The 23,505-nt window shown below is 43.2% G+C and overlaps 3 protein-coding genes, 1 long non-coding RNA gene and 1 pseudogene across 4 annotated transcripts; 4 read left to right on the forward strand and 1 right to left on the reverse strand.

The window, feature by feature from the left end:
* The first annotated feature begins 1,864 nt into the window (after positions 1 to 1,864).
* Positions 1,865 to 3,055, forward strand: LOC149732016 (uncharacterized). Its single transcript, XM_089882273.1, has one exon. It carries the CDS (start codon positions 2,041 to 2,043, stop codon positions 2,698 to 2,700), a length of 660 nt encoding a protein of 219 aa, XP_089738399.1. The 5' UTR covers positions 1,865 to 2,040; the 3' UTR covers positions 2,701 to 3,055.
* A 4,318-nt stretch (positions 3,056 to 7,373) lies between these two features.
* Positions 7,374 to 14,908, forward strand: LOC149732017 (uncharacterized). The gene has a single exon (XM_089882195.1). The coding sequence runs from the start codon at positions 8,139 to 8,141 to the stop codon at positions 14,049 to 14,051; it is 5,913 nt and encodes a 1,970-aa protein (XP_089738321.1). The 5' UTR covers positions 7,374 to 8,138; the 3' UTR covers positions 14,052 to 14,908.
* A 219-nt stretch (positions 14,909 to 15,127) lies between these two features.
* Positions 15,128 to 15,707, forward strand: LOC149732018 (uncharacterized). The gene is made up of 4 exons (XM_089883051.1): positions 15,128 to 15,166; positions 15,229 to 15,378; positions 15,430 to 15,570; positions 15,661 to 15,707. The coding sequence occupies exons 1-4, from the start codon at positions 15,142 to 15,144 to the stop codon at positions 15,705 to 15,707; spliced, it is 363 nt and encodes a 120-aa protein (XP_089739177.1). The 5' UTR covers positions 15,128 to 15,141.
* On the forward strand, positions 15,565 to 16,146 carry LOC149732019 (uncharacterized). The gene is made up of 3 exons (XR_016385559.1): positions 15,565 to 15,818; positions 15,918 to 16,030; positions 16,082 to 16,146. It is a non-coding gene; the product is annotated as an uncharacterized LOC149732019 (long non-coding RNA).
* Positions 16,147 to 16,822: 676 nt separating this feature from the next.
* On the reverse strand, positions 16,823 to 22,086 carry LOC149732020 (uncharacterized; annotated as a pseudogene).
* Between the last annotated feature and the right edge of the window lie 1,419 nt (positions 22,087 to 23,505).

A 23,505-nucleotide genomic window follows, 5' to 3' on the forward strand; every position in this document is an offset into this window, starting at 1 on the left:
CCACCTGGCTTAGAACCGTAAAGTCCATTTCTAGCAGTCTAAATATAAAAGGAAATTGTGGTTACTGGTGTGCTTACATTTTTGTAATTTCAACCCATACCTTTAACCACTGGCGTAAAGTTACGGGGTTGCAGGGTTGCCTGGCAACCCTTTGATTTTCTCCATACTAATAATGCGTAAGGAATTACGTTCGACCAAACGAAGACGCCATTATTACTGCGAACAAACTTCGTTTACGTTCGTTAAAATATGTCAATACCGATGCGTCATTCACGACACAAATGCATTCAACTGGTATTTAAACTCCTGTTTGCTAAATAATTCACGTGTGAATCGCTATTGTGACGTCAGTAATCAACGTGTGAATCGCTATTATGTCGTAATCAATTGCCAGGTTCAAACAACCGCTATTATGATGCAATGAATCCACGTGTGAATCCCTACTATTTCGTAATAAATATGCTGCTTGCCTGAGGAAAACATTGCATATAAATATAAAGCAGTGTTGGAAACGTTTTAGGCAGTTTATTTCCGCGATATTTTGTTCTGGAAACCTACTATTTCCGACGGACGGGTCTTCGTTTGTAAGATAACCACACACTCGTGCGGGCTTGACGAAAGGCGCATGCGACATAGCTACTGTGACGTCACTCGCCAGGCAATCGGATTCGACCGTTTCTCATTACACGGACTCGCGGAACGCGCGTAATTTTAATTTGTCTCATCCCTACGTAATTCTGAATACGTTTACGTTTGTATGAGCTTTTACAAAGCACATATTTAAAGGGTTGCAAACCGAAAACAAAGGGTTGCAAACCGTTTTTTTTTTCGCGCCTGCCGGCGCGAAGACTTCCTTTTTTTCTGGTTTTTGCAACCCTAACGTTTAGTAAAACTTTACGCCTATGCCTTTAACAAATGAGAGGGATCTGAACATAAAAACACTTTCCGAGTTGGATCATGTGGATTTGGTGCAGCGAAAGGTTTATGCAGAGGTATTTCATTGGAGCCACTAACAGAAGCTGCACCATCAGCTACAACAGCAAGAATTTGCACCCCTGCTTTTTCACACTTGCATTAATGACAATACATGCTGGAGTTGATTTTGTTGGGTACCATGCAATGGGAATAGATACCTCCCTTTGTTTTGTGCGGACATAAAATACTGCAAACAACATGATAAATTAGGTATTTCATTGGAGCCACTAACAGAAGCTGCACCATCAGCTACAACAGCAAGAATTTGCACCCCTGCTTTTTCACACTTGCATTAATGACAATACATGCTGGAGTTGATTTTGTTGGGTACCATGCAATGGGAATAGATACCTCCCTTTGTTTTGTGCGGACATAAAATACTGCAAACAACATGATAAATTAAATCATACAAACAGCACATAACATTTAATACATATTTTTGTATTTACCTAAAATATGACTTGCTAAACAGCTCTCTTCAGAAGAAAACTAACATGTCCAAAATCAACAAAACCAACAAGTTTTCCATGTTTAATCACCAGCTTTTCATTTACTGTATAAAACAGAGGTAAATATTAATTGTAGTCATATGAAAATGATAGACTTACTTTTCATCTCATCAAGTGTTAAGTATCCTTGTAAAGAATGGCCTGTATTCTTGACAGCTCGTTCAAGTTCTTCAACACTAATTTGACTAATACCCGGTATTGGTAGTATAGAATTTCTGATTTGATAAAACGAAATTTAATAACTGGACCAAATAATTTCCATTATTTATACCTGTAGTTCTTTATGGTTTTTGCACAAGGCAAGGTTAAAACTTGACTGCTTCGAATATGGTTATATTATAGGGTTGTGAAGATAGGGATTTATCTGCAATGCTTTGCGTGTGTAGTGACTCCCCGAATGGTTGGAGTTACAGTACTGGGGATTCCCAGACATCCGGGTTTTCTTCCCTCGTTGTTGTCTCGGCAGACATTCTATTAAACTGACTTATGAAGCGCACGTTGCGCCACTTCATTGGTGACCCCGAAGAATATTTGTAGATCAAATATTGCTTTTAGCATGGAGAATCAAGATTCCAACTTAGCAGCAGTCTCTCTAAAGCTTCCGGCATTCTGGAAATTAAATGCAGCCGCTTGGTTCCACACTGTAGAGGCCCAAATGCATGTCCGTAACATAACAGCCGACAACACTAAATATTATTACGTTGTCTCGGCCCTTGACAGCGAATCGGCGACAGCGGTTAGTACTGTTCTTGACCAACCACCAAACCAGAACAAATTTGAAACTATTAAGAGGGAACTGTTGGCAGTTTACGAGTTAACGGAGAAACAGAAGAAGCGCCTACTTCTTGAATTAAACGGCCTTGGTGACCGAACCCCAGTTCAGCTTTATCGGTATATGCGAACGCTACATTCGGCACCCAAGGACGATGTCCTGTTCATGGCATTCTTTCTTCGCCAACTTCCAGTGAACGTCCAAGCTATCCTGGCTGCCCGTGATTTTACAGATGTCGAGAAGATGGCCCTTGCAGCCGAGGAAGTTATGGCTACCTCCTCACACCCAATCACCGCCTTAAACCCGCGGACACGACCACTACCACAGCCTACCACTCAAGCCGGTACCGAACACTTCTGCTATTACCATCGTCGATGGGGAAAACAGGCAAAACAATGCAGACAACCGTGCAGCTGGGCGGGAAACGCCCCGACCAGCCACTAACAGCGGCGAGTGTCACTGGTCAAACTAGCCGCCTTTTGTACGTATGGGACAAAACCTCCGCACGTCGGTTCCTTGTTGATACAGGAGCCGCAGTAAGCGTTTCTCCAGCCTCACGACATCACCGTCAACGTTATCGAGGAGTGGACGCGCTGCACCTTGCTGCGGCCAACGGATCGACTATCAAAACGTACGGCACCCAGGACCTCGTGCTGGACCTGGGTTTTAGAACCTTTAAATGGACATTTATCCTTGCGGATGTTTCGCAACCACTACTCGGCGCTGATTTCTTGTCGAGCAACAACCTGGCTATTGATCTCCGCGGACGACGACTTCTTGATCTCGACTCCAGCCGTCAAGTGCGACTCCGCTCTTCTACCAGCAAACCGCTGGGCCTACACGCAGCACTTCAACCAGAACCTGCAGGTATTCTGGTACGTGAATTTAACGATTTGTTGTCTCCAACATTTAACACTAACACCAGTATGCATGGTATCTGCCATCACATCGCGACAACAGGTCCACCGACATTTGCAAAAGCACGTCGGCTATTCCCTGACAAACTCGCGATGGCCAAAAAGGAATTCCGCTTTTTAGAAACACAAGGTATAATTCGACGCTCGAAGAGTCCTTACGCCAGCCCATTACACATGGTTCCAAAAGATGACGGTACCTTCCGCCCGTGTGGTGACTACAGAGCTCTAAATGCTATGACTACACCAGATAGATATCCGATTCCACACGTGCAAGATTTTTCAGCAAATTTGCGAGGTATGAAAGTATTTTCTAAAATCGACCTTATTAAAGGCTTCTATAACATTCCCGTTGCACCCGCGGATATCCCGAAGACGGCCGTCATAACCCCATTTGGACTTTTTGAATTCGTCCGTTTGCCCTTCGGGTTATGCAACGCTGCACAGACATTTCAACGTCTGATGGATATCGTTCTACGCGACATCGAGGGTGTTTTTGTTTACCTCGACGATATACTGTTGGCCTCACCTGACGAGGCATCGCACAGGCGTTTACTTCGACAAGTTTTTCAGCGTCTGCGCCAGAATGGCCTCGCCGTACAAAAAACAAAGTGTGTATTCGGAGTATCCCAATTAACTTTTCTTGGTCATACAGTAAATGCAGAAGGAATTAGCCCCCTGGCCGATAAGGTGGGAGCAATCAGAAACTTTCCTCCACCAAAAGACAAAAAATCACTGCAAGAATTCTTGGGTTTAATCAATTATTATCACAGGTTTGTTCCTCACGCTGCTCATCACCTATATCCGCTACATCAGGCGCTGCGCAAGTCTGCTGGGCAATTTCATTGGTCCCAAGAGATGGATAAAGCCTTCCGTACATCAAAGAACATCTTGGCTTCAGCCTCCATGCTCGTTCACCCGGATATGCAAGCTGAACTCTGCATCACAGTCGATGCTTCCGATCGCGCTGTTGGTGGTTCGCTGGAGCAGTTGATCAATGGAACGTGGCAACCAATCGCTTTTTTCTCCAATACACTAAAACCAGCTGAGACCAGATACAGTACCTTCGACCGCGAGCTTCTTGGTGCATACCTGGCCGTAAAGCGGTTCCAACATTTCGTCGAAGGAAGAGCCTTCACGCTCTATACAGATCACAAGCCCCTTACCACTGCTTTACGTTCGCAGACAAACTATACTCCCAGACAGTCCAGGCACCTAGGTCTTATAAGCGAATTCACAACGGACATACGACATTTGCCGGGGAAAGACAACCGTGCGGCAGACGCTCTGTCCAGAAACCCCTCTATTAATGCTGTCCAGCAACTACCGCACATTAGCTATGACGACCTTGCTGCCGCCCAGGGCGTCGATCCCCAAATACCTGCTTACCGAACTGCCATCACAGGTCTAACGCTACAGCAACATACTCTCCCGAGTGGTTCATCCCTGCTCTGTGACACTTCGACAGGTCGGTTGCGACCCCTCGTCCCATCGAGTTGGCGTCGAAAGGTTTTTGACGCTTTCCATGGCTTAGCACACCAAGGCAAACGAGCGACCCATCGACTAATCTCCGAGAGATTTACGTGGCACCGCATGGGATCCGACATCGCGTCGTGGGTTCGAACCTGTCTTCCCTGTCAGACGTCTAAAATACACAGACACACAACGGCTCCGAAGCGCCTATTCGAACCACCAGGACGTCGTTTTGAGCATGTACATGTGGACATTGTTGGTCCTTTACCGGTGTCATCCGGCTTCCGTTACTTATTTACTATGATGGATCGTTTTACACGATGGTCAGAAGCAGTCCCTATGACTGACGCCACTGCAGCCACCTGTGCCCAAGCATTCGTAAATGTCTGGGTTGCTCGATTTGGTATTCCTCTACGAATCACCTCCGATAGAGGCAGGCAGTTTATATCCAGCCTTTGGAATGCCCTATCAAAGTTGCTCGGCTGTCGCCTGTCTCACACAACATCGTATCACCCACAAAGCAACGGTATGGTGGAACGCCTTCACCGGCAACTCAAAGCTGCTATCAGAGCACGACTTACAACGCCCACTTGGTCGGATGAGCTGCCAATCATAATGTTGGCCATCAGAACTACAGTGAAGCAAGACCTTCAGTGCTCACCGGCTGAGTTGGTCTATGGCATGACCCTCCGGTTGCCGGGCGAGTTTTTCGAACCACCGACAGACATAAACTCAGACGACCAGCAATCTTTCCTGCCGCATCTCCGGTCGAAGATGAAGGAGCTAAGAGCACCGCCTCCGCTGTGGCATGGTAACTCGAGAACTTTTACCCACCCAGCTCTTGCAAACGCCTCATTTGTCTTTGTAAGACATGACGCTCGGCGTACACCATTTCAACGACCATACGATGGGCCGTTCAAAGTCGTGAGTCGACACCAAAAATACTTCGTGGTTGATCTAGGGCATCGTCGCGACTCGATTTCAATCGACCGACTAAAGCCCGCGTACGTCGACCCGGCACCTGACACGACTCCGATGCCGTCTTTCGGCGACCACAACTACGCTTTGTCTTAGTCAATGCTCGACGTATTGTGTTGTTGTACTCGTGTGTCTTCTTTAATATTTTTTTTAACCATGTCTGCCATCGGGGGGGCCTATTGTAGTGACTCCCCGAATGGTTGGAGTTACAGTACTGGGGATTCCCAGACATCCGGGTTTTCTTCCCTCGTTGTTGTCTCGGCAGACATTCTATTAAACTGACTTATGAAGCGCACGTTGCGCCACTTCACGTGTTACGCTTCACGCTTGAGTGACCTTATACAGCTCGATGAGAAAAAATGTCGGATTCGCGCGAAAGCGTCTACAGACCAGTTATATCGAATCTTTCTGATGTGAAAAAGTGCAAAATTTGATAAGGAATCAATAGTTAATCGATGTTGAAAAAGTTTTGCAGCAATTTAGATAGGTAGATAACACTAGCGTGAGATATGGAAATGTTACAGCCATATTAACACTAGCGTGAGATATGGAAATGTTACAGCCATATTATATGTATTTTTGTGTCACCTATACATTTTGAGTATATCACATATTCGGTGTATAGCCTATTGTATGTAATTCGTGTTTTCTATTAAGAATAAGTAGTTTGATCAGTGTTTAAAGTTGAAATGCCGTTTAATTGTGCCATTCCCGACTGTGGGAGATCTTATCGTGACTCGGGTACTAGTCTTTTTGTGGTATGCAGACCTGATTTGGGCAAGAAAACAATGGAAGAACGTAAACATTACACAAAACTAACAAATATGCTTTTTGTCGATGAGGGATGCTAAGAAAGGAGACAATATAAAACAACTTCTTCACAAAGAAGCGTAAGTTTATCTAGGTTTAATTCATATTTGTTGACCGTCCGCTCTTTTGTAATTTGTTTGTTGTGAGAATATCGAGTTGTTGAAATTAAACTTCTCAGTAGGCTAGGTTAATACAAGGCTACATCTACAACAGTGAATTAATTAATATTTTATATATAGTGCAGCAATTTGTGAAAGACATTTTAAACAAGAAGACATAGTCAAGTCACAGTCCAAAAATAAGTTGCGCATTCGAGCAGTGCCATGTTATTATTTGCCAAAAGCAATAACACAAAAAGAGCCCAGGAAGCCCCCTGCAGTGAAACACCCACTTCCAGCAAAAGTATGGCAGAGTACCATTCAGCAACTGCACAAAAACATGACAAAGATGCCGGAAAAGTATCAAAGTTAGCATTGCATTATTTTATAATAGATACAATCCTAGTGCAGAATATGACAGTAAGCATTAAATTCACAGTGGTGACATAGTATCAAGCAAGTAGAAGCAAGTAATTCATACAGTAGATTTGGCGAAAGTAGAATAATTCATTTTACCCTATATACCAACTAGAGCAAACATATTTCTTTAAATTTAATGTAATTATGCATGCAGGCAGCTGGCTTGGTATAGAATTGTGTTTAGCCAGAAAACCATATAATCCGAAAAATCTGATTATACACAGAAAACCATATATATATTCAGAAAAAATTTTTTTTTAGTGAATTGGATTTACTACTTTCGTATGAACAGCTTTGTCATTGAAAAGCAAGATGAAGAGGAAAACTTGATTCCCAATATCAAGTAGGATATTATAATAATTCATGCTAGTCCAGTTTAATGCAGTATATTCAACAGCACTGTGACAGTTAGTGACAACATATATTGTAACGTCTTAATTTGCTTCATAATTCGCTCTTGCTTTGTAGCAGCTTGTTTATGTCCCCTAATTTTAATTTCTCATGCGTGTGTATTTTATGTGTTATGTGACGTCACAATTACGCCACGTTTTGGCTGCTGGTAATCATTTTTTATCTTTCTTTTCCGATCACCTCGCAGTCCAAGTGTACTGTTGTATTTATATCTGCCAACATCCATCTTGTTTGAATAGTTACCCCTGAGCGGCCCTGTGTGTGCCTGCTATCTTGTCCTAAAATTGTTCGGTAGGTGCTATGTTTTTTATATATCGTATTATTTTGTGTAATATTATGTAAACCGTACGCCCTGTGTGTGTGTACTATTTAAGTGTGTATGTATCACTTAAGTGTCTGTGTATTATTTAATCGTGTATATATTTTTAGAAAACCGTGCGTGCGTGCGTGCGTGCGTGCGTACCCGTACAAAATAAATTCGTTTACAACAAATCAACGTACGCGTTTTCGTCAATCTACAACCCTCGTGTGACCTGTCGGGGCGACCTAGGACACGCCTCTCATAGACCGTTACATGAAAGTTTTCGAACATTTTTGAACATTTCAGTTTTCGAACAGTCAAGTTTTCGACGAGTTCCAGTTTGAACATTTGCGAGCTATTCTAAGCTTCTCGGACGAGTCCGAGTTATTGAACAATTATCGCTGTTTCCCTTTTGTATTTTTTTGTTGTACGTTTTTTGGGTATTAACCCTTTGTACCTTTTTAAAGTAAAGTTATAATGTCTACGCGTTCGAACATAAGCCACCCCGCGGAATCACCAGTAATAGATACACCTTCCCCAGTCGAGACGCCTGAAAGAATGGCCACCAACCTTAAAAATCTTGCCTCAGTGAAACCCGCCGCGGGCCCGACTGACTTACAGCCCATAAAAACGAAAATTGACAATCTGTATATAATGGCCGAAAAGGCTATATTAGCCAGAGACGATACGTCCTTAAAATTTCTTAGAGATGAGCTGGAAGAGGCCCATACTAGACTTTTCAATTTCTTCAACCCGTGGATTGAATCCCTCCAAGGAGAAGCACGCGATAACGCGGAACAAGAACTACAGTTAATACTTCGGTCAAAAAAGGAATTCGAATTCAGAATATTAGAACTCCCGTGTCCACTCCAGTCAGAAGTGAGACCAAAGTCCGTGCCCGAACGGAGCATCGTTGCATCCAGTCGTTCAAGTCGTACTCGTTTTTCGACCACAAGTACATCTGCCAGTGCAAGGGAGCGAAGACAAGCCCTTGTAGAGAGGGAATTGGCATTCCTCGAAATGCAACGAAATGAAGCTCACGCCGTAATAGAGTCGAAACAGCTGCAGAACAAACAAAGCGAAAGAAAAATAGATGCAACGTATGCATTCAGAATCGCGGATGCGAAGGCCCGAATACTCAATGAACCGCTACAACCGATTGAGCTAAAAGATGAGTCTGCTTGCTCAGATCGTGCTGTTGGTACTCGACCACCAGCTACAAGCCCTGTTTCCGTACTACGTCCTGGACCTGTAAACCACCTAGTTAAGAATACAACTCCCGAGGTGATAAGTGACCACTCCCGAGCTGATCAGCAACCTAGTCCCCGAGAGACTTACTGTGAACAGACAGCTCAGAACTATCGCAATAATAATACTCCCCTGGTGAAGTTGGCTGATGTCAAACATGCATCCTCATTCGATACGGCAGACGTTTTTCCTAGTATAGTAAGAGCCGTCGGCGAGGGTATGCATATGCCGAGACCCGAATATTTGACGTTTTCTGGTGACCCGATGGACTACTGGATGTTTATTCGCAACTTCGAAGCGAATCTCGAAAGCAAGGTCACTGACGATAAGCTAAAAATGACACTGCTGATGCAACAGTGCAAGGGAAAAGCCAAGAGTCTTATCCACCATTGTTCCGTTCTGGATCCTCATGAAGGCTACATTGAAGCGAGTAAGATTTTGTATGAGACCTGTGGAAGGCCTCATGTCGTTGCAAGAGCATTTGTGAAAGAGCTCACTGAGGGTCCCAACCTGAAACCGGACGATGCTGCCGGGATCCGTAGGTACGCTCAGATTTTGCAGAAATGTCTGCTTATACTTCGTTCGATAAACAACTTAGGTGATTTGAACACCGTTGATCGTCTCGTTTCGTTAGCAAATAAACTGCCTTACGAATCACAGAAGTTGTGGCGTCGTCGTGTCGCCCGTATACAAAGTCGCTTCGGAAGTGAAGCCACCTTTTCAGATCTGGTAGAATTTGTTAATGAAGAGGCCGCTGTTGCCAACACGTTAAATGGCCAACTGTGCGTATTTAGAAAAAACGACGATAATAAAAAGATGAACCGACCGAAAGCCAGATTCGCGACATGTGCGAATAATGTCACTCAATTTGGTGCTGAAGCACCACAGGGCTATCCAGTCAAGGGGTACCCCAGCTGCTATTGCTGTTCCGGAAACCACTACTTATCGAAATGTGAGGTTTTTCGTAAGTGGACGTTAGAACGACGTCGAGACTTTCTTAGAGAGAGGTTCCGATGTTTTAATTGTTTTGGTTCTCGCCATACGTCGAGGACATGCTCCAAGAGAAGCGCCTGCAATGTTGAGGGATGCAACAGAATGCATCACGGTTTACTACATGACAATAAACCACCAGTGGCGACTAATAGAAAAGACATATCTGAGACTAGTCGTACTTCTAGTAATGTAACTTCTGCGAACTGTAATTCTGTCAAGAAAACTTCGAGTTCCTACTTTTGTGTGATTCCTGTCAAACTTTATGCTAATGGGAAAGAACTGGCTACACACGCCTTCTTGGATCAAGGTTCTGATACAACGTTTTGTGACAAGAGAGTAATCGAACGCTTAGGTTTGTCCGGCAAGTCGAGACAAGTTACCATGAACACAGTTGGAAGAAGACCTGTGAAGCACGACGGATTCAGTGTCGACTTTACGGTCACGTCTCTCGATGGCAGCGTGGAAATCCAAATCGAAGATGCCTTATCCATAGACAGAATACCCGTATTCCCGAATCCGAAACCCTCAGCCATGGAACTTGAATTGTTGCCTCATCTTCGTGATTTGGATCTACCCGACTCGAGCGGGGGAGAAGTGTTGTTACTGATCGGTACTGACGTACCGTACGCACATAGAGTTCTCGAGGTACGGACAGGAGAAACTAAGCACCCGTTTGCTGCTAGGACACCTCTTGGCTGGTCTCTTGTTGGTCCTTCTTTGCGATACCCAGCCATAGACAACGTACACGTGAATTTCCTGCTCTGCTCCGAACAGTTGGACGAGCGAATACAAAGATCGTGGACAGAAGATTTTACGGATGACCCGCGTGATCTTCCATTCCCCACCTCCGTTGAAGACCGGCACGTTCTTCAACTTATGCAAGAAACTGTGAAACACAGCAATGGACACTACTATTTGCCGCTACCATGGCGTTCTGGAATATCACTCCCATCAGGAAGCCGCCAGATGGCCGAGCGACGTTTGTCGTCGTTAAAGAATCGCTTGTACCGTGACGAAGCGTTAAAGGAAAAATATGTCAATCAGATCCAAGACTACATCGACAAGAATTTCGCTGAAGTGATTTCTAATCCTGAAGTTGAAAGTGGTAAACATTTGTGGTACTTACCACACCATCCAGTTTTTCATCCAAGGAAACCCGATAAAGTGCGCATCGTGTTTGATTGTGCCGCACAATATAAAGGAGTGTCGCTTAATGATGCGATATTGCAAGGCCCAGACCTAGTAAACAGTATAGTGGGCGTTCTAACAAGATTTCGAAAAGGAAAAGTAGCACTAGTTGCTGACGTGGAATCAATGTTCCACCAAGTTCGTGTCCAAGAACCAGATTACGACGCTTTTAGGTTCCTGTGGTGGCCTGGAGGCGAATTATCTAAACCTGCCGTGGAGCACCGAATGTTGGTTCATATTTTTGGAGCCACCTCTTCACCGAGCCTTGCCGCATTCTGTCTCCGCCGAACAGCCGAAGAATTCGGCGACCGATTCAGCGCCAGCGTCGCTGACATTGTGAAAAATAATTTTTATGTGGATGACTGTCTGACATCTGCAGACACCGTGAAAGATGCAATAGCTTTAGCGCAGCAACTTCGTGCCCTTCTGCAGTTAGGAGGATTCCGTCTTACGAAATGGATGTCTAGTCATCAAGAAGTTCTCGACGAAATTCCGGCTGCTGAACGAGCAAAAACTATTACAGACGTACACCTACAAGGTTCCGTTAAGGAAAGGGTACTTGGTGTTCATTGGAGCGTGAACAAAGACGAATTTGGATTTGACGTATCGAACTCTATGGAAGGAAAGAAGTTCACTCGTCGTAACATTTTATCCGCTGTAAATACTTTGTATGATCCGTTAGGCTTTGCAGCGCCTGTAACCTTGGTTGCCAGAATTCTGCAACAAGAAACTGTAAGAAAGAAGCTTGATTGGGATGATGAACTCCCGGAAGCCGATATTAACGAGTGGAATAACTGGCTCAATCAATTACCTGATCTACACAAACTCACTTTGCCCCGTTGCTTTATACCTCCCCAGCTTGGAGAAGTAAATACGTACCAGATGCACCATTTCGCTGATGCATCAACCAATGGATACGGAACTGTATCGTATCTCCGTACCATCGATGACGTAGGAACCACACATTGTGCCTTTCTGTGTGGCAAATCAAAGGTCACTCCCCCTAGGACAGAAAGTATTCCGAGATTGGAACTTGCAGCGGCAGTTCTCGCTGTGAAGGCCGACAAATGGCTACGAAGTCAGTTGAATTTCCCTAACTGTGAATCTATATTTTGGACGGACTCGTGTGCTGTTCGACAGAGCATATGCAACGTGGGAAAACGCTTCCACACCTTTGTTGCCAACAGGCTGGCGAAGATACACCGACAGACAGTGCCTTCGCAGTGGAAGCATGTGAATTCTAAACTTAATCCCGCCGATATTGCTTCTCGTGGTATGTCCGTGCAAAACCTGATTAAATCGCGGTGGCTAAAAGGACCGACGTTCTTGTGGCAGACCGAAGAGTTCTGGCCAAAGCCACCGGAAGCCAAACGCGTTATACCAAATGAATTTCAGCCTATTGATAGAAAACCGATAGCAGTTAACCTGTGCACCCAATTGGAGTCGACTGACCGACTCATCGATCGATATTCGAGTTTGGAAAAGCTTAAAGTGTCAGTAGCTTGGCTGATGCGCTATAAGTCATATTTGCGCCAGAAGGGTTCGGTAACAACTGGTAAACTCAATACTGCTGAACTGAATACTGCTGAGAACGAAGTCATTAAATACGTACAAAGACAAGCATTTGCTTCTGTAATTGAATTTATATCGTCTGAAACTGCCGACGTTCAATCTGATCGCTGTTCCCGTCGTAAGTTAAAGAGACAGTCAAGATGGATGTCAAAACTCAACCCGATGCTGGTAGGCGGAATTCTTCGCATCGGGGGGAGATTGGAGAACGCTATGATCGCATTTGATCTCAAACACCCTGTTATTTTACCATATGATCATAAACTTACTGAGTTGATCGTCAACCGACATCACAGAATGGTTGGGCATTCTGGACCTGCCCATACATGGACATCGTTACGCCAAAGATTCTGGATCGCAAGGGGCGGCGCCGCCGTTCGAAGAATATTACGCAATTGTATGCTTTGCCGTAAGAGAAACGCGCCGCGCGGACAACAGCAAATGGCCGACTTACCTGCTGTCCGATTGACGGCAAATGAACCAGCGTTCACTTATACTGGAGTTGATTGTTTTGGTCCGTGGTTGTGCAAACGCGGACGATCTGAAGTGAAACGATACGGATGTATTTTTACATGTTTATCAATGAGAGCCGTCCATATTGAAATCGTGCATGATTTATCTACAGATGCCTTTATCAATGCACTAAGGCGATTTATCGGACGGCGAGGCAAACCCAAGGAAATTTACAGCGACAACGGAACGAATTTCGTTGGAGCCGAGCGAATTTTACGTGAATCACTACAGAATATGCGAGGAGTGGAGTCTTATTGTCGTCAACAAGCAATTGACTGGAAGTTTAATTGTCCTGCTGCTTCGCATATGGGAGGATCATGGGAACGACTGATTAGGTCCATTCGGAGGATCCTAAATACAATGATGACTAAGTATCAAACGCTTACCGACGACACGCTGCACACTTTGATGGTAGAAGTAGAAAGTATCCTGAATTCCAGGCCACTTTATCCGATAACAATTGACCCCACTGACAACGAACCACTGACACCAAATCATCTGCTGTTGTGTCATCCGTCACCGAACATGCCACCCGGATTATTCGACGCCAAAGATTGTTATAGTCGTCGACGCTGGCGACAGATCCAATTTCTAACAGATGAGTTTTGGAGAAGATGGTCACGAGAATACTTACCAACTATCGCATTAAGACAAAAATGGCCGGATCGGCAACCAAATCTACATGTTGGAGATATTGTGTTGATTCCCGATGATTCTGTTCCCCGTCGAAAGTGGGATATGGCCAGAGTCATACGTGTTTACCCTGACAAGCATGGCATTGTTCGCCAAGTAGAGTTAAAAACAAAACTGAATACCATCAAACGTCCAATCCATAAGTTATGCCTAATCTGCCGAGATAATACAAAAGTCGAGCAATAAATTATCGTGCATTTCGTTTCGTGTTATCGATATAGCCCGTTTTGTCCTTTTTATGCCAGATTGTTATTAATATATTTGTCCTCTGGCGTTATACTTCTTTATGCTTCATTGATTGTTTATATTTCAGTATATGTTGTGTTGTTTTTTAACGCTCTGAATTTATGAATGAAAGTTTCTGTTTACATTTTTACGCATTGTTTACATTCCGTCAGTGACGTCATATTGGTAAAAAATTTGTTTGTTTACATCGTACGTAGTAGTTTTACCTCTATTTGTTTATACTGTTCGTTATTATTCCGCAATTTATCCGTTCCTTCTGGTTTTGATTTTAAATGTACTTCGTTTCGTACTACCTTTGTACATTTGGGGGGAGGATGTAACGTCTTAATTTGCTTCATAATTCGCTCTTGCTTTGTAGCAGCTTGTTTATGTCCCCTAATTTTAATTTCTCATGCGTGTGTATTTTATGTGTTATGTGACGTCACAATTACGCCACGTTTTGGCTGCTGGTAATCATTTTTTATCTTTCTTTTCCGATCACCTCGCAGTCCAAGTGTACTGTTGTATTTATATCTGCCAACATCCATCTTGTTTGAATAGTTACCCCTGAGCGGCCCTGTGTGTGCCTGCTATCTTGTCCTAAAATTGTTCGGTAGGTGCTATGTTTTTTATATATCGTATTATTTTGTGTAATATTATGTAAACCGTACGCCCTGTGTGTGTGTACTATTTAAGTGTGTATGTATCACTTAAGTGTCTGTGTATTATTTAATCGTGTATATATTTTTAGAAAACCGTGCGTGCGTGCGTGCGTGCGTGCGTACCCGTACAAAATAAATTCGTTTACAACAAATCAACGTACGCGTTTTCGTCAATCTACAACCCTCGTGTGACCTGTCGGGGCGACCTAGGACACGCCTCTCATAGACCGTTACATATATCAAACTTGACAAGTTATTATGCAGCATCGTTCATTCATTTTTTAATTAAACTACTTTTAGGATTGTCATTAACAATGACCTTCAAATGGAACAATTATACGTTGCTGGTTGGAAAATAAAGCAAAGAAGGGCCTTTGGTGAATTTTAAAATGAACTCCTGTATTAATATTCTGTGTATGTATTCATAGTTCTGTAGTTTGAATTTGCTTGGTTAACTTGGTATAAATACTTTTCAGCTGTCTTTGACAACATCAGCATCTGTAAAGGAGTTGAAAATCAAGGATGTTTCAAAAATCATTGTGCCTATTATTGGGATGGAAAAAAAGATCAAATATGTAAAAAGTATTCATACTTCAGACCTAATAAATGCCATGTCATTTGTTCAAGTAGGTTTTTTGTAGATATGATTGTGTGGTATTACAGACGTTTGTATTTAGATCCTGCAGGCTGTTGTGTTGAATGTGAAATCATAAACAATCAAGCCACCAAAAGTTCCGAGGATGTTCCATGTTCTACTTCTACAGTGGATGATAAAACCACGATGGTGAGCATTAATAAACTCAGTTCACAGCATCTAAGTAAGTCTAACATTTTTTATATTATAGAAGCTTTTTGGGAGGGATGTTTCAACTCTCAATGAATGGCAAATATTGTTTTTTCAAGAACAGATCAAGAATGCCAAAGTGGACCCCAAAGGAAGAAAATTTCACCCTGACATGATACGCTGGTCTATTGAATTATATGCACGGTCTCCGGCTGCTTATCATCATATTCGTAACAGTGATGTATTATTTTTACCTTCTCCAGCCACAATTTCAAAGTACAGGTAAACTGAATTCATGGATAAGTTACTATCCATTAATAATGTATGTGACACTGGTATACTACTAGGACACTAGGTGTCTAATGTTTTTTTATTCTTTAGAAATAACTTTAAAGCTACGCCCGGAATAAATGAAATGGCTCTTGAGGAATTGGATCGAATAATGGAAGAGAATGAATCACTTCCAGTGTACATCACAGTGGATGAAATGAAAAGTTAGTAAATTTGATTGGTACTGACAGTTTGTATTTATTTATTATTTTCAGTTCGCGAGAATCTAGTATATCAAAATGGACATATCTGGGTTTGTTTTTGGGTGGGAAACAAATGAAATTGCAACCCATATTATTGGTATGTGTTATTTTCTTTATTAATGATAATAGGGTTTTTAATAACATTTTAAATAAAATTATTTTTTAGTTTTCTATGTTCGATCATTTAAAAAAGAAGTATACCGCTTGCCTGGTATCCCACAAAGAGCACACCAGCCTGTCAAATTTCATTAAAATTCTGAAAAATCTTGTATGAATTGGAAAAAAGAAACATTCATGTCCATGCTGTAGTGGCTGATGGTGCAGCCACGAATAGAAAATTCTTTAAGCAGTTATCTGGAAAAAAGAACATCCCCTTGCAAGGAGTTTTTTCTGCACCAAACCCATATAATATCAACAACCCAATTTATCTCTGTTCTGACGTTCAACATTTATTGAAGGTGTGTGAATTGACATTTCTCATAATAACCATAATTTTTGTTCTTATTTTCATTTGCCATATTTCGACTGTTCGGAATGGATTGCTCTCATCCGGTTGGAGCGGAAAGAGATTGTTAAACATAAATGGTGAATGTGGAAGAGAAATAATTTGGAAGCATATTTCGGATCTTTATTCATTGGAAAAGTCTCTTCCTTTCACACGCTGGACTCGGCTTACACAAGCACATATGTCATTGAACAATTTTTCTAAGGTTAGTGTGTTTAAAGTTAGAAACAAGCAACAATTTACTGTTTTTAATTTGTTTTTAATTTAGATGAAAGTAAACCATTCCCTAGCAGCGTGTCCCCATACATTCCACAATTAAAACACTGGCGACCAATAGGACCCGATCGGTACGCACGCTGGTTTACGTCCCATGATCCTGTCCTCTCGTGGTTGGCATAATATACACTGTAGCTCGCGTGCGCTTTGATTCTGAGCTAAATCCGTTTATCAGTTTCTTCAAGGGACTTAGGAATTTGTCGGCCATTTTCGCAAACTCTGTGTCATGTTTGTAGTGGAATGCTGCCTCATATACAAGGATAGGTCGCGATAACTTTCTCTGTGGTATTTTTCTCGAAGAAACAGCTCATTGAGTCTTTTGTACGTCTTTTCGACTCAAGCCATTTCTACCCAATTGTCCAAGTAGTTTTCAAACCGAATAAAATACTAAGAAACCGTCTCGTCTTGTTGCTGGTTCTCACTGTTGAACTTATTTTGGTATCCATCCTCACGCAACCCATACCGCTCTCGGAGCGCACGTTTTAATATTTCGTAGTCTCTTCCCTCCTCGGCTGACAATCGTGAGAATACCCCCAATTCTTTTCCGGTAAGTAGTGCGCTTAGCCAGGTTGCCCATTGGGTTTTCTCCCAGCCGCTATTCTCAGCATACCTCTCAAACCGAAGCAGGTGGCCATCCATGTCATCCGTGTTGTCTACAAATTTTGGTAGCTCTGGCCACTTGCTAGTGCCATTGACACTCACTACTACCGACGCCGTGCTTGTAGTTTCATCACGTCGTTGTCTATCTTCCAGCTCCAGCTTTCTCAATTCCAATTCGTGTTGGCGAACCCGATGTCTTTCTTCGGTTTCATCTGCACGTTTCTTCGCTTCTATTTCATCAGAACGTTTCTTTTCTGCACGGTTTCATCTGCACGTTTCTTCGCTTCTATTTCATCAGAACGTTTCTTTTCTGCAATCTCATCCGCACGTTTCTTCGCTTCTATTTCATCAGAACGTTCCCAGGATATCGCTTTGATTGATACAAAGCATTTGTGACATGTAGGTTACTGGCTGCGACGCGCTAAGAAGTGCGGACATGTGGTAATATTGTATAGAGCAATTGCGGTTACGAAAAAGTAATTTAAAATTCCAGAATTTGCCTTACCTGCCTGACCGCGTTAGGTGCCTATGTTTGCATCACAATACCACTTGCGTAATATATCGCCGCAAGTATTTTTTACCTTACGGTTTACGGTAATGGACGACATCACAATATAAGGTAATTACCGCACCCTCACATTACGCACTGGTTACGGAGGTGCAATATCCTACCTAGGATCCTGTTTTTGTCACAATGACGATTGTGAAGTAATGTAACATCATAGGATTACGCAATACGAAAGTCACGATGCCGCTTGTGACGTAATGTATCGCCGTAAGTTGATATTTTTAGCATCTCGAGATGTGATCACAATACAGCTTGTGATGTAACAGTTACGTTGATGGGCGCATGTTTTAACAACTAGCAGCAACGTAAATCTAGCCAGAAGTTAAAGCGTAAACACTCGAGCTTCAATCGGCGACATGTAATGGTTTATGAAATACATAAATTGTTTGCGTTTGTTTTATTATGGAACAATTAATAATAGGCAATGTGCATAAACTGCCTGACCGCGTTAGGCGCCTATGGTCTTCTGGACTTAGATCCTCATTCGACCACCATAATAAGCGTAGTGCATCTCGATCTTCCTTCACAGAAGCGCATGAGTACCCCCACTAAGCGGTTCGTTTGATCAGGACCTTGTAACAAATTATCATTTAAACAAAAGTCCCATGAAATCGAGCAGCACAGTCAAATACCACACGCAACTTTGGACCAGTACAATGGTGAGGCACATAGCCATATACGAGATCCCGAAACCCCATCTGCATGGTTTACTCTCTCAATGTGGCCACCCCGAATAGACTCCTTCATTTTCTCTGCATACCTCTTTTAACAAATCTGGGTCACCGTTCAGTTTTCGCTTAAGGTATCGCCCCAAACGCTTTTCTGCCAAACACCTTTTGTACGGCAAAGCAATAGATTCAGATTTCCAGGGCAATCCCATTTCATTCCTCCCATCAATCTTTCGAATCGAACGCTTCACTATGCTCGGATTAGCAAGTGAATGTTGTTCTACTTCAAAGTCTCGATCAAACATTTTTACCATATCTCCCTTCCAGATGAATATAAGCCATCATCTGTGGGTGGTAACCATGGAATAATATATTAATGTACCGTTTACACATTGGTAAGCGGCTAACACTGGGCTGATTCCTCTCCTTATCAAGATGCTTATTTTCCATTAATTCCCCAAACTGACTATTTAAAATATTCAGTTGCTTCTTCCGAACCCTTTCTATCATAACAAAGGATGTTTTACCACCATCTTCTTCCACTACCCATCCTACATAAGCGTTCTTGAAGGTTGGTTGGTAACCTTTGAAAGATACCGAGTAATTTCCTGTGAATTCAGTTCGACCTGGTAACCTTTGAAAGATACCGAGTAATTTCCTCTGAATTCAGTTCGACCTTACATCCTTGTCCTCGCATAACTGAGGCATAGGTAGCCATGGAATTCAACAATCTTCCCAAACAGTCTTTTGTGCTGTTTACTGTTGGGCCTTCCAGCAATTATTGTCTCTTATGATGCCTAATTTGTAGATGACGCTGACCGAATCGCTCTTGTAATATCTTTAAAGCGCATCCTGAACCATCCACAGGAGACCTTATCAAACTGCACGCACGGCCTTATCGCCTGACCGGCACCACCAATGCACACCATATCTTGCAAGTAGTGAAGTTGTGTCATAAGCCCAATGCACGCTGCCGTCGTTAACGCCTTCTGATCTGACCTATCGTTATCGTATCGTTTGGCAGTGTGCACCCGGCTATAGGATCATCAATACGCTTCAGTACAATATCCTCAAACGACCGGATAAAACTAAAATAATCAACTGGGTCACCTGCAAACCGAGGTAATTATCTCTTCTGCTCCTGTCGCAATGCCATGAATAAATTCTTCAGCACCCCCAACACCACCATCCAGATTCTCATTCCAAGAAACTTCCGTCTTGATCTAAACTATGAGTGGCTCCCACTGGATCAAAGAAGATGGACCTTTGAGCAGGTCTCTGTTGCCTCAATTGATACTCTAAAGCGGCCGCTAATGGAATATATCCCTAGCCATTGCCCAACCCTTTCTTGGCCTATCGGCCTATTCCATTAAGTCTCAATGCACCCCTTGACGCAAACCTTTTAGAACTTCCCTCTTCTCTGTACAATTCATCCGCACTGCAGCCTTCGCCGTCCAAGGCGATCCTTTCCAACTGAAGATTATATTCTTCTTCAACTTTCGACCTTTACCTGTCTAACGCTCCAATCTCCAATTCTGCTCTCTTCTTCAAATTTTCTTCTTGAATTGCTAGCTCCCGTCTTTTCTTACCCCGTCCATGACTTCAGATTTGTGACAAAGTCCCAGACCCTGCTTTCCCAGATCCACTAGGGCCCGGGGAAGACCCCTCACTGCTATGATGGACCTCAGCAAATTTTGCTGCCATTGAATCACATAAGGCCATATGTGTAACGAATTTAAATCGCCCTTTTTTGATCACTGTTTTAAGTAAACCCTGTATTTCCATGTTATTGTTATTCTGTTGGAAACACTGCTCATGCGACGCCGAAGCCGGTTTACTGTTATATACCGCGCTCTCTGGCTCTACAAAGTCACTGTTACGTCTGATTTTACGTCTCCAACTTTGTTTTAGGTTACAGCGTCTTTTATGTTAAAAAGCCAAAGTTATGCTTTTTGACTAAGTATAAGCTGTGTTCTGTTACGACACCATGTTGTAGCCCAAAGGCCTGAGACGGGGCATTGACCCCTCTCAACAGCTCACCGTGAGTTTGGTTTATTACCTTCACAATCGAGGAATAGCGACAAATAACTCGACCCCGTATCATCCTACCGGAAACTCTCAGTGCGAGAGAACGAATCAAACCATATGGAAAACTATTAAACTTTTACTTCACAGTCGATGTGCTACGCGTTAAGCACTATACGCGATTTGATCTCTGCTTTGTAGGGCAACGAACGAAACACCTCACGAACGTTTTTTTTCCGATTCTCCAGACGAGCCTTGACTGTAACCTTAATGCCGACGTAACGGAAACAAAGTTCTGTGCGTAGGTTCGTACGCAACAAAGGGGAACCACTCTGTAACTTTGTTACTCTGTTGGACGCAAACCTGTTGTACGCTCGTGTGCGGCCACTAGGATGGAAGAGAGAGCACCGTGTCAACATCGGACCTTGCCCTATGTATGTACTGGACGTCCAATATCGAGTAGCGAACCAAACCTACCCGTCAATAACATATCGGGGAATGTCGAAGAAAATAGTTCTTAACATGCACCAGTCTAGCCTATCGATTCTATGTTATCGTTATTCTGTTGGAAACACTGGCACTTCTTATTACTTTCTCGTGCGACGCCAAAGCCGGTTTACTGTTATATACCGCGCTCTCTGGCTCTACAGAGTCACTGTTAGTTAACCAGTATACTGTGTTCAATTATGTCTGATTTTACGTCTCTCACTTTGTTTTAGGTTACAGCGTCTCAAAATTATGCTTTTTGACTAAGTATAAGCTGTGCTCTGTTACGACACCGTGTAGCCACCAAAGGCCTGAGAGACGGCATTGACCCCTCTCAACAACTCAAAATGGCTCGATGCTGCTATATCATTGTGGGCGTATGTTCTTGATCTAAACTATGAGTGGCTTCCACTGGATCAAAGAAGATGGACCTTTGAGCAGGTCTCTGTTGCCTCAATTGATACTCTAAAGCGGCCGCTAATGGAATATATCCCTAGCCATTGCCCAACCCTTTCTTGGCCTATCGGCCTATTCCATTAAGTCTCAATGCACCCCTTGACGCAAACCTTTTAGAACTTCCCTCTTCTCTGTACAATTCATCCGCACTGCAGCCTTCGCCGTCCAAGGCGATCCTTTCCAACTGAAGATTATATTCATCTTCAACTTGTGACCTTTACCTGTCTAACGCTCCAATCTCCAATTCTGCTCTCTTCTTCAAATTTTCTTCTTGAAGTGCTAGCTCCCGTCTTTTCTTACCCCGTCCATGACTTGAGATTTGTGACAAAGTCCCAGACCCTGCTTTCCCAGATCCACTAGGGCCCGGGGAAGACCCCTCACTGCTATGATGGACCTCAGCAAATTTTGCTGCTATTGAATCACATAAGGCCATATGTGTAACGAATTTAAATCGCCCTTTTTTGATCACTGTTTTAAGTAAACCCTGTATTTCCATGTTATTGTTATTCTGTTGGAAACACTGCTCATGCGACGCCGAAGCCGGTTTACTGTTATATACCGCGCTCTCTGGCTCTACAAAGTCACTGTTACGTCTGATTTTACTTCTCCAACTTTGTTTTAGGTTACAGCGTCTTTTATGTTAAAAAGCCAAAGTTATGCTTTTTGACTAAGATAAGCTGTGTTCTGTTACGACACCATGTAGCCCAAAGGCCTGAGACGGGGCATTGACCCCTCTCAACAGCTCACCGTGAGTTTGGTTTATTACCTTCACAATCGAGGAATAGCGACAAATAACTCGACCCGTATCATCCTACCGGAAACTCTCAGTGCGAGAGAACGAATCAAACCATATGGAAAACTATTAAACTTTTACTTCACAGTCGATGTTTGCCAGAGAGACAATAGGGAGATGTGCTACGCGTTAAGCACTATACGCGATTTGATCTCTGCTTTGTGGGGCAACGAACGAAACACCTCACGAACGTTTTTTTTCTGATTCTCCAGACGAGCCTTGACTGTAACCTTAATGCCGACGTGGTTACTTAACGGAAACAAAGTTCTGTGCGTAGGTTCGTACGCAACAAAGGGGAACCACTCTGTAACTTTGTTACTCTGTTGGACGCAAACCTGTTGTACGCTCGTGTGCGGCCACTAGGATGGAAGAGAGAGCACCGTGTCAACATCGGACCTTGCCCTATGTATGTACTGGACGTCCAGAATCGAGTAGCGAACCAAACCTACCCGTCAATAACATATCTGGGAATGTCGAAGAAAATAGTTCTTAACATGCACCAGTCTAGCCTATCGATTCTATGTTATCGTTATTCTGTTGGAAACACTGGCACTTAGACGAGCCTTGACTGTAACCTTAATGCCGACGTGGTTACTTAACGGAAACAAAGTTCTGTGCGTAGGTTCGTACGCAACAAAGGGGAACCACTCTGTAACTTTGTTACTCTGTTGGACGCAAACCTGTTGTACGCTCGTGTGCGGCCACTAGGATGGAAGAGAGAGCACCGTGTCAACATCGGACCTTGCCCTATGTTTGTACTGGACGTCCAATATCGAGTAGCGAACCAAACCTACCCGTCAATAACATATCGGGGAATGTTCTTAACATGCACCAGTCTAGCATATCGATTCTATGTTATCGTTATTCTGTTGGAAACACTGGCACTTCTTATTACTTTCTCGTGCGACGCCAAAGCCGGTTTACTGTTATATACCGCGCTCTCTGGCTCTACAGAGTCACTGTTAGTTAACCAGTATACTGTGTTAAATTATGTCTGATTTTACGTCTCTCACTTTGTTTTAGGTTACAGCGTCTCAAAATTATGCTTTTTGACTAAGT

This window comes from Ciona robusta, chromosome 8 (assembly GCF_009617815.1).
Source record: "Ciona robusta chromosome 8, ASM961781v2".
NCBI lineage: Eukaryota > Metazoa > Chordata > Ascidiacea > Phlebobranchia > Cionidae > Ciona > Ciona robusta.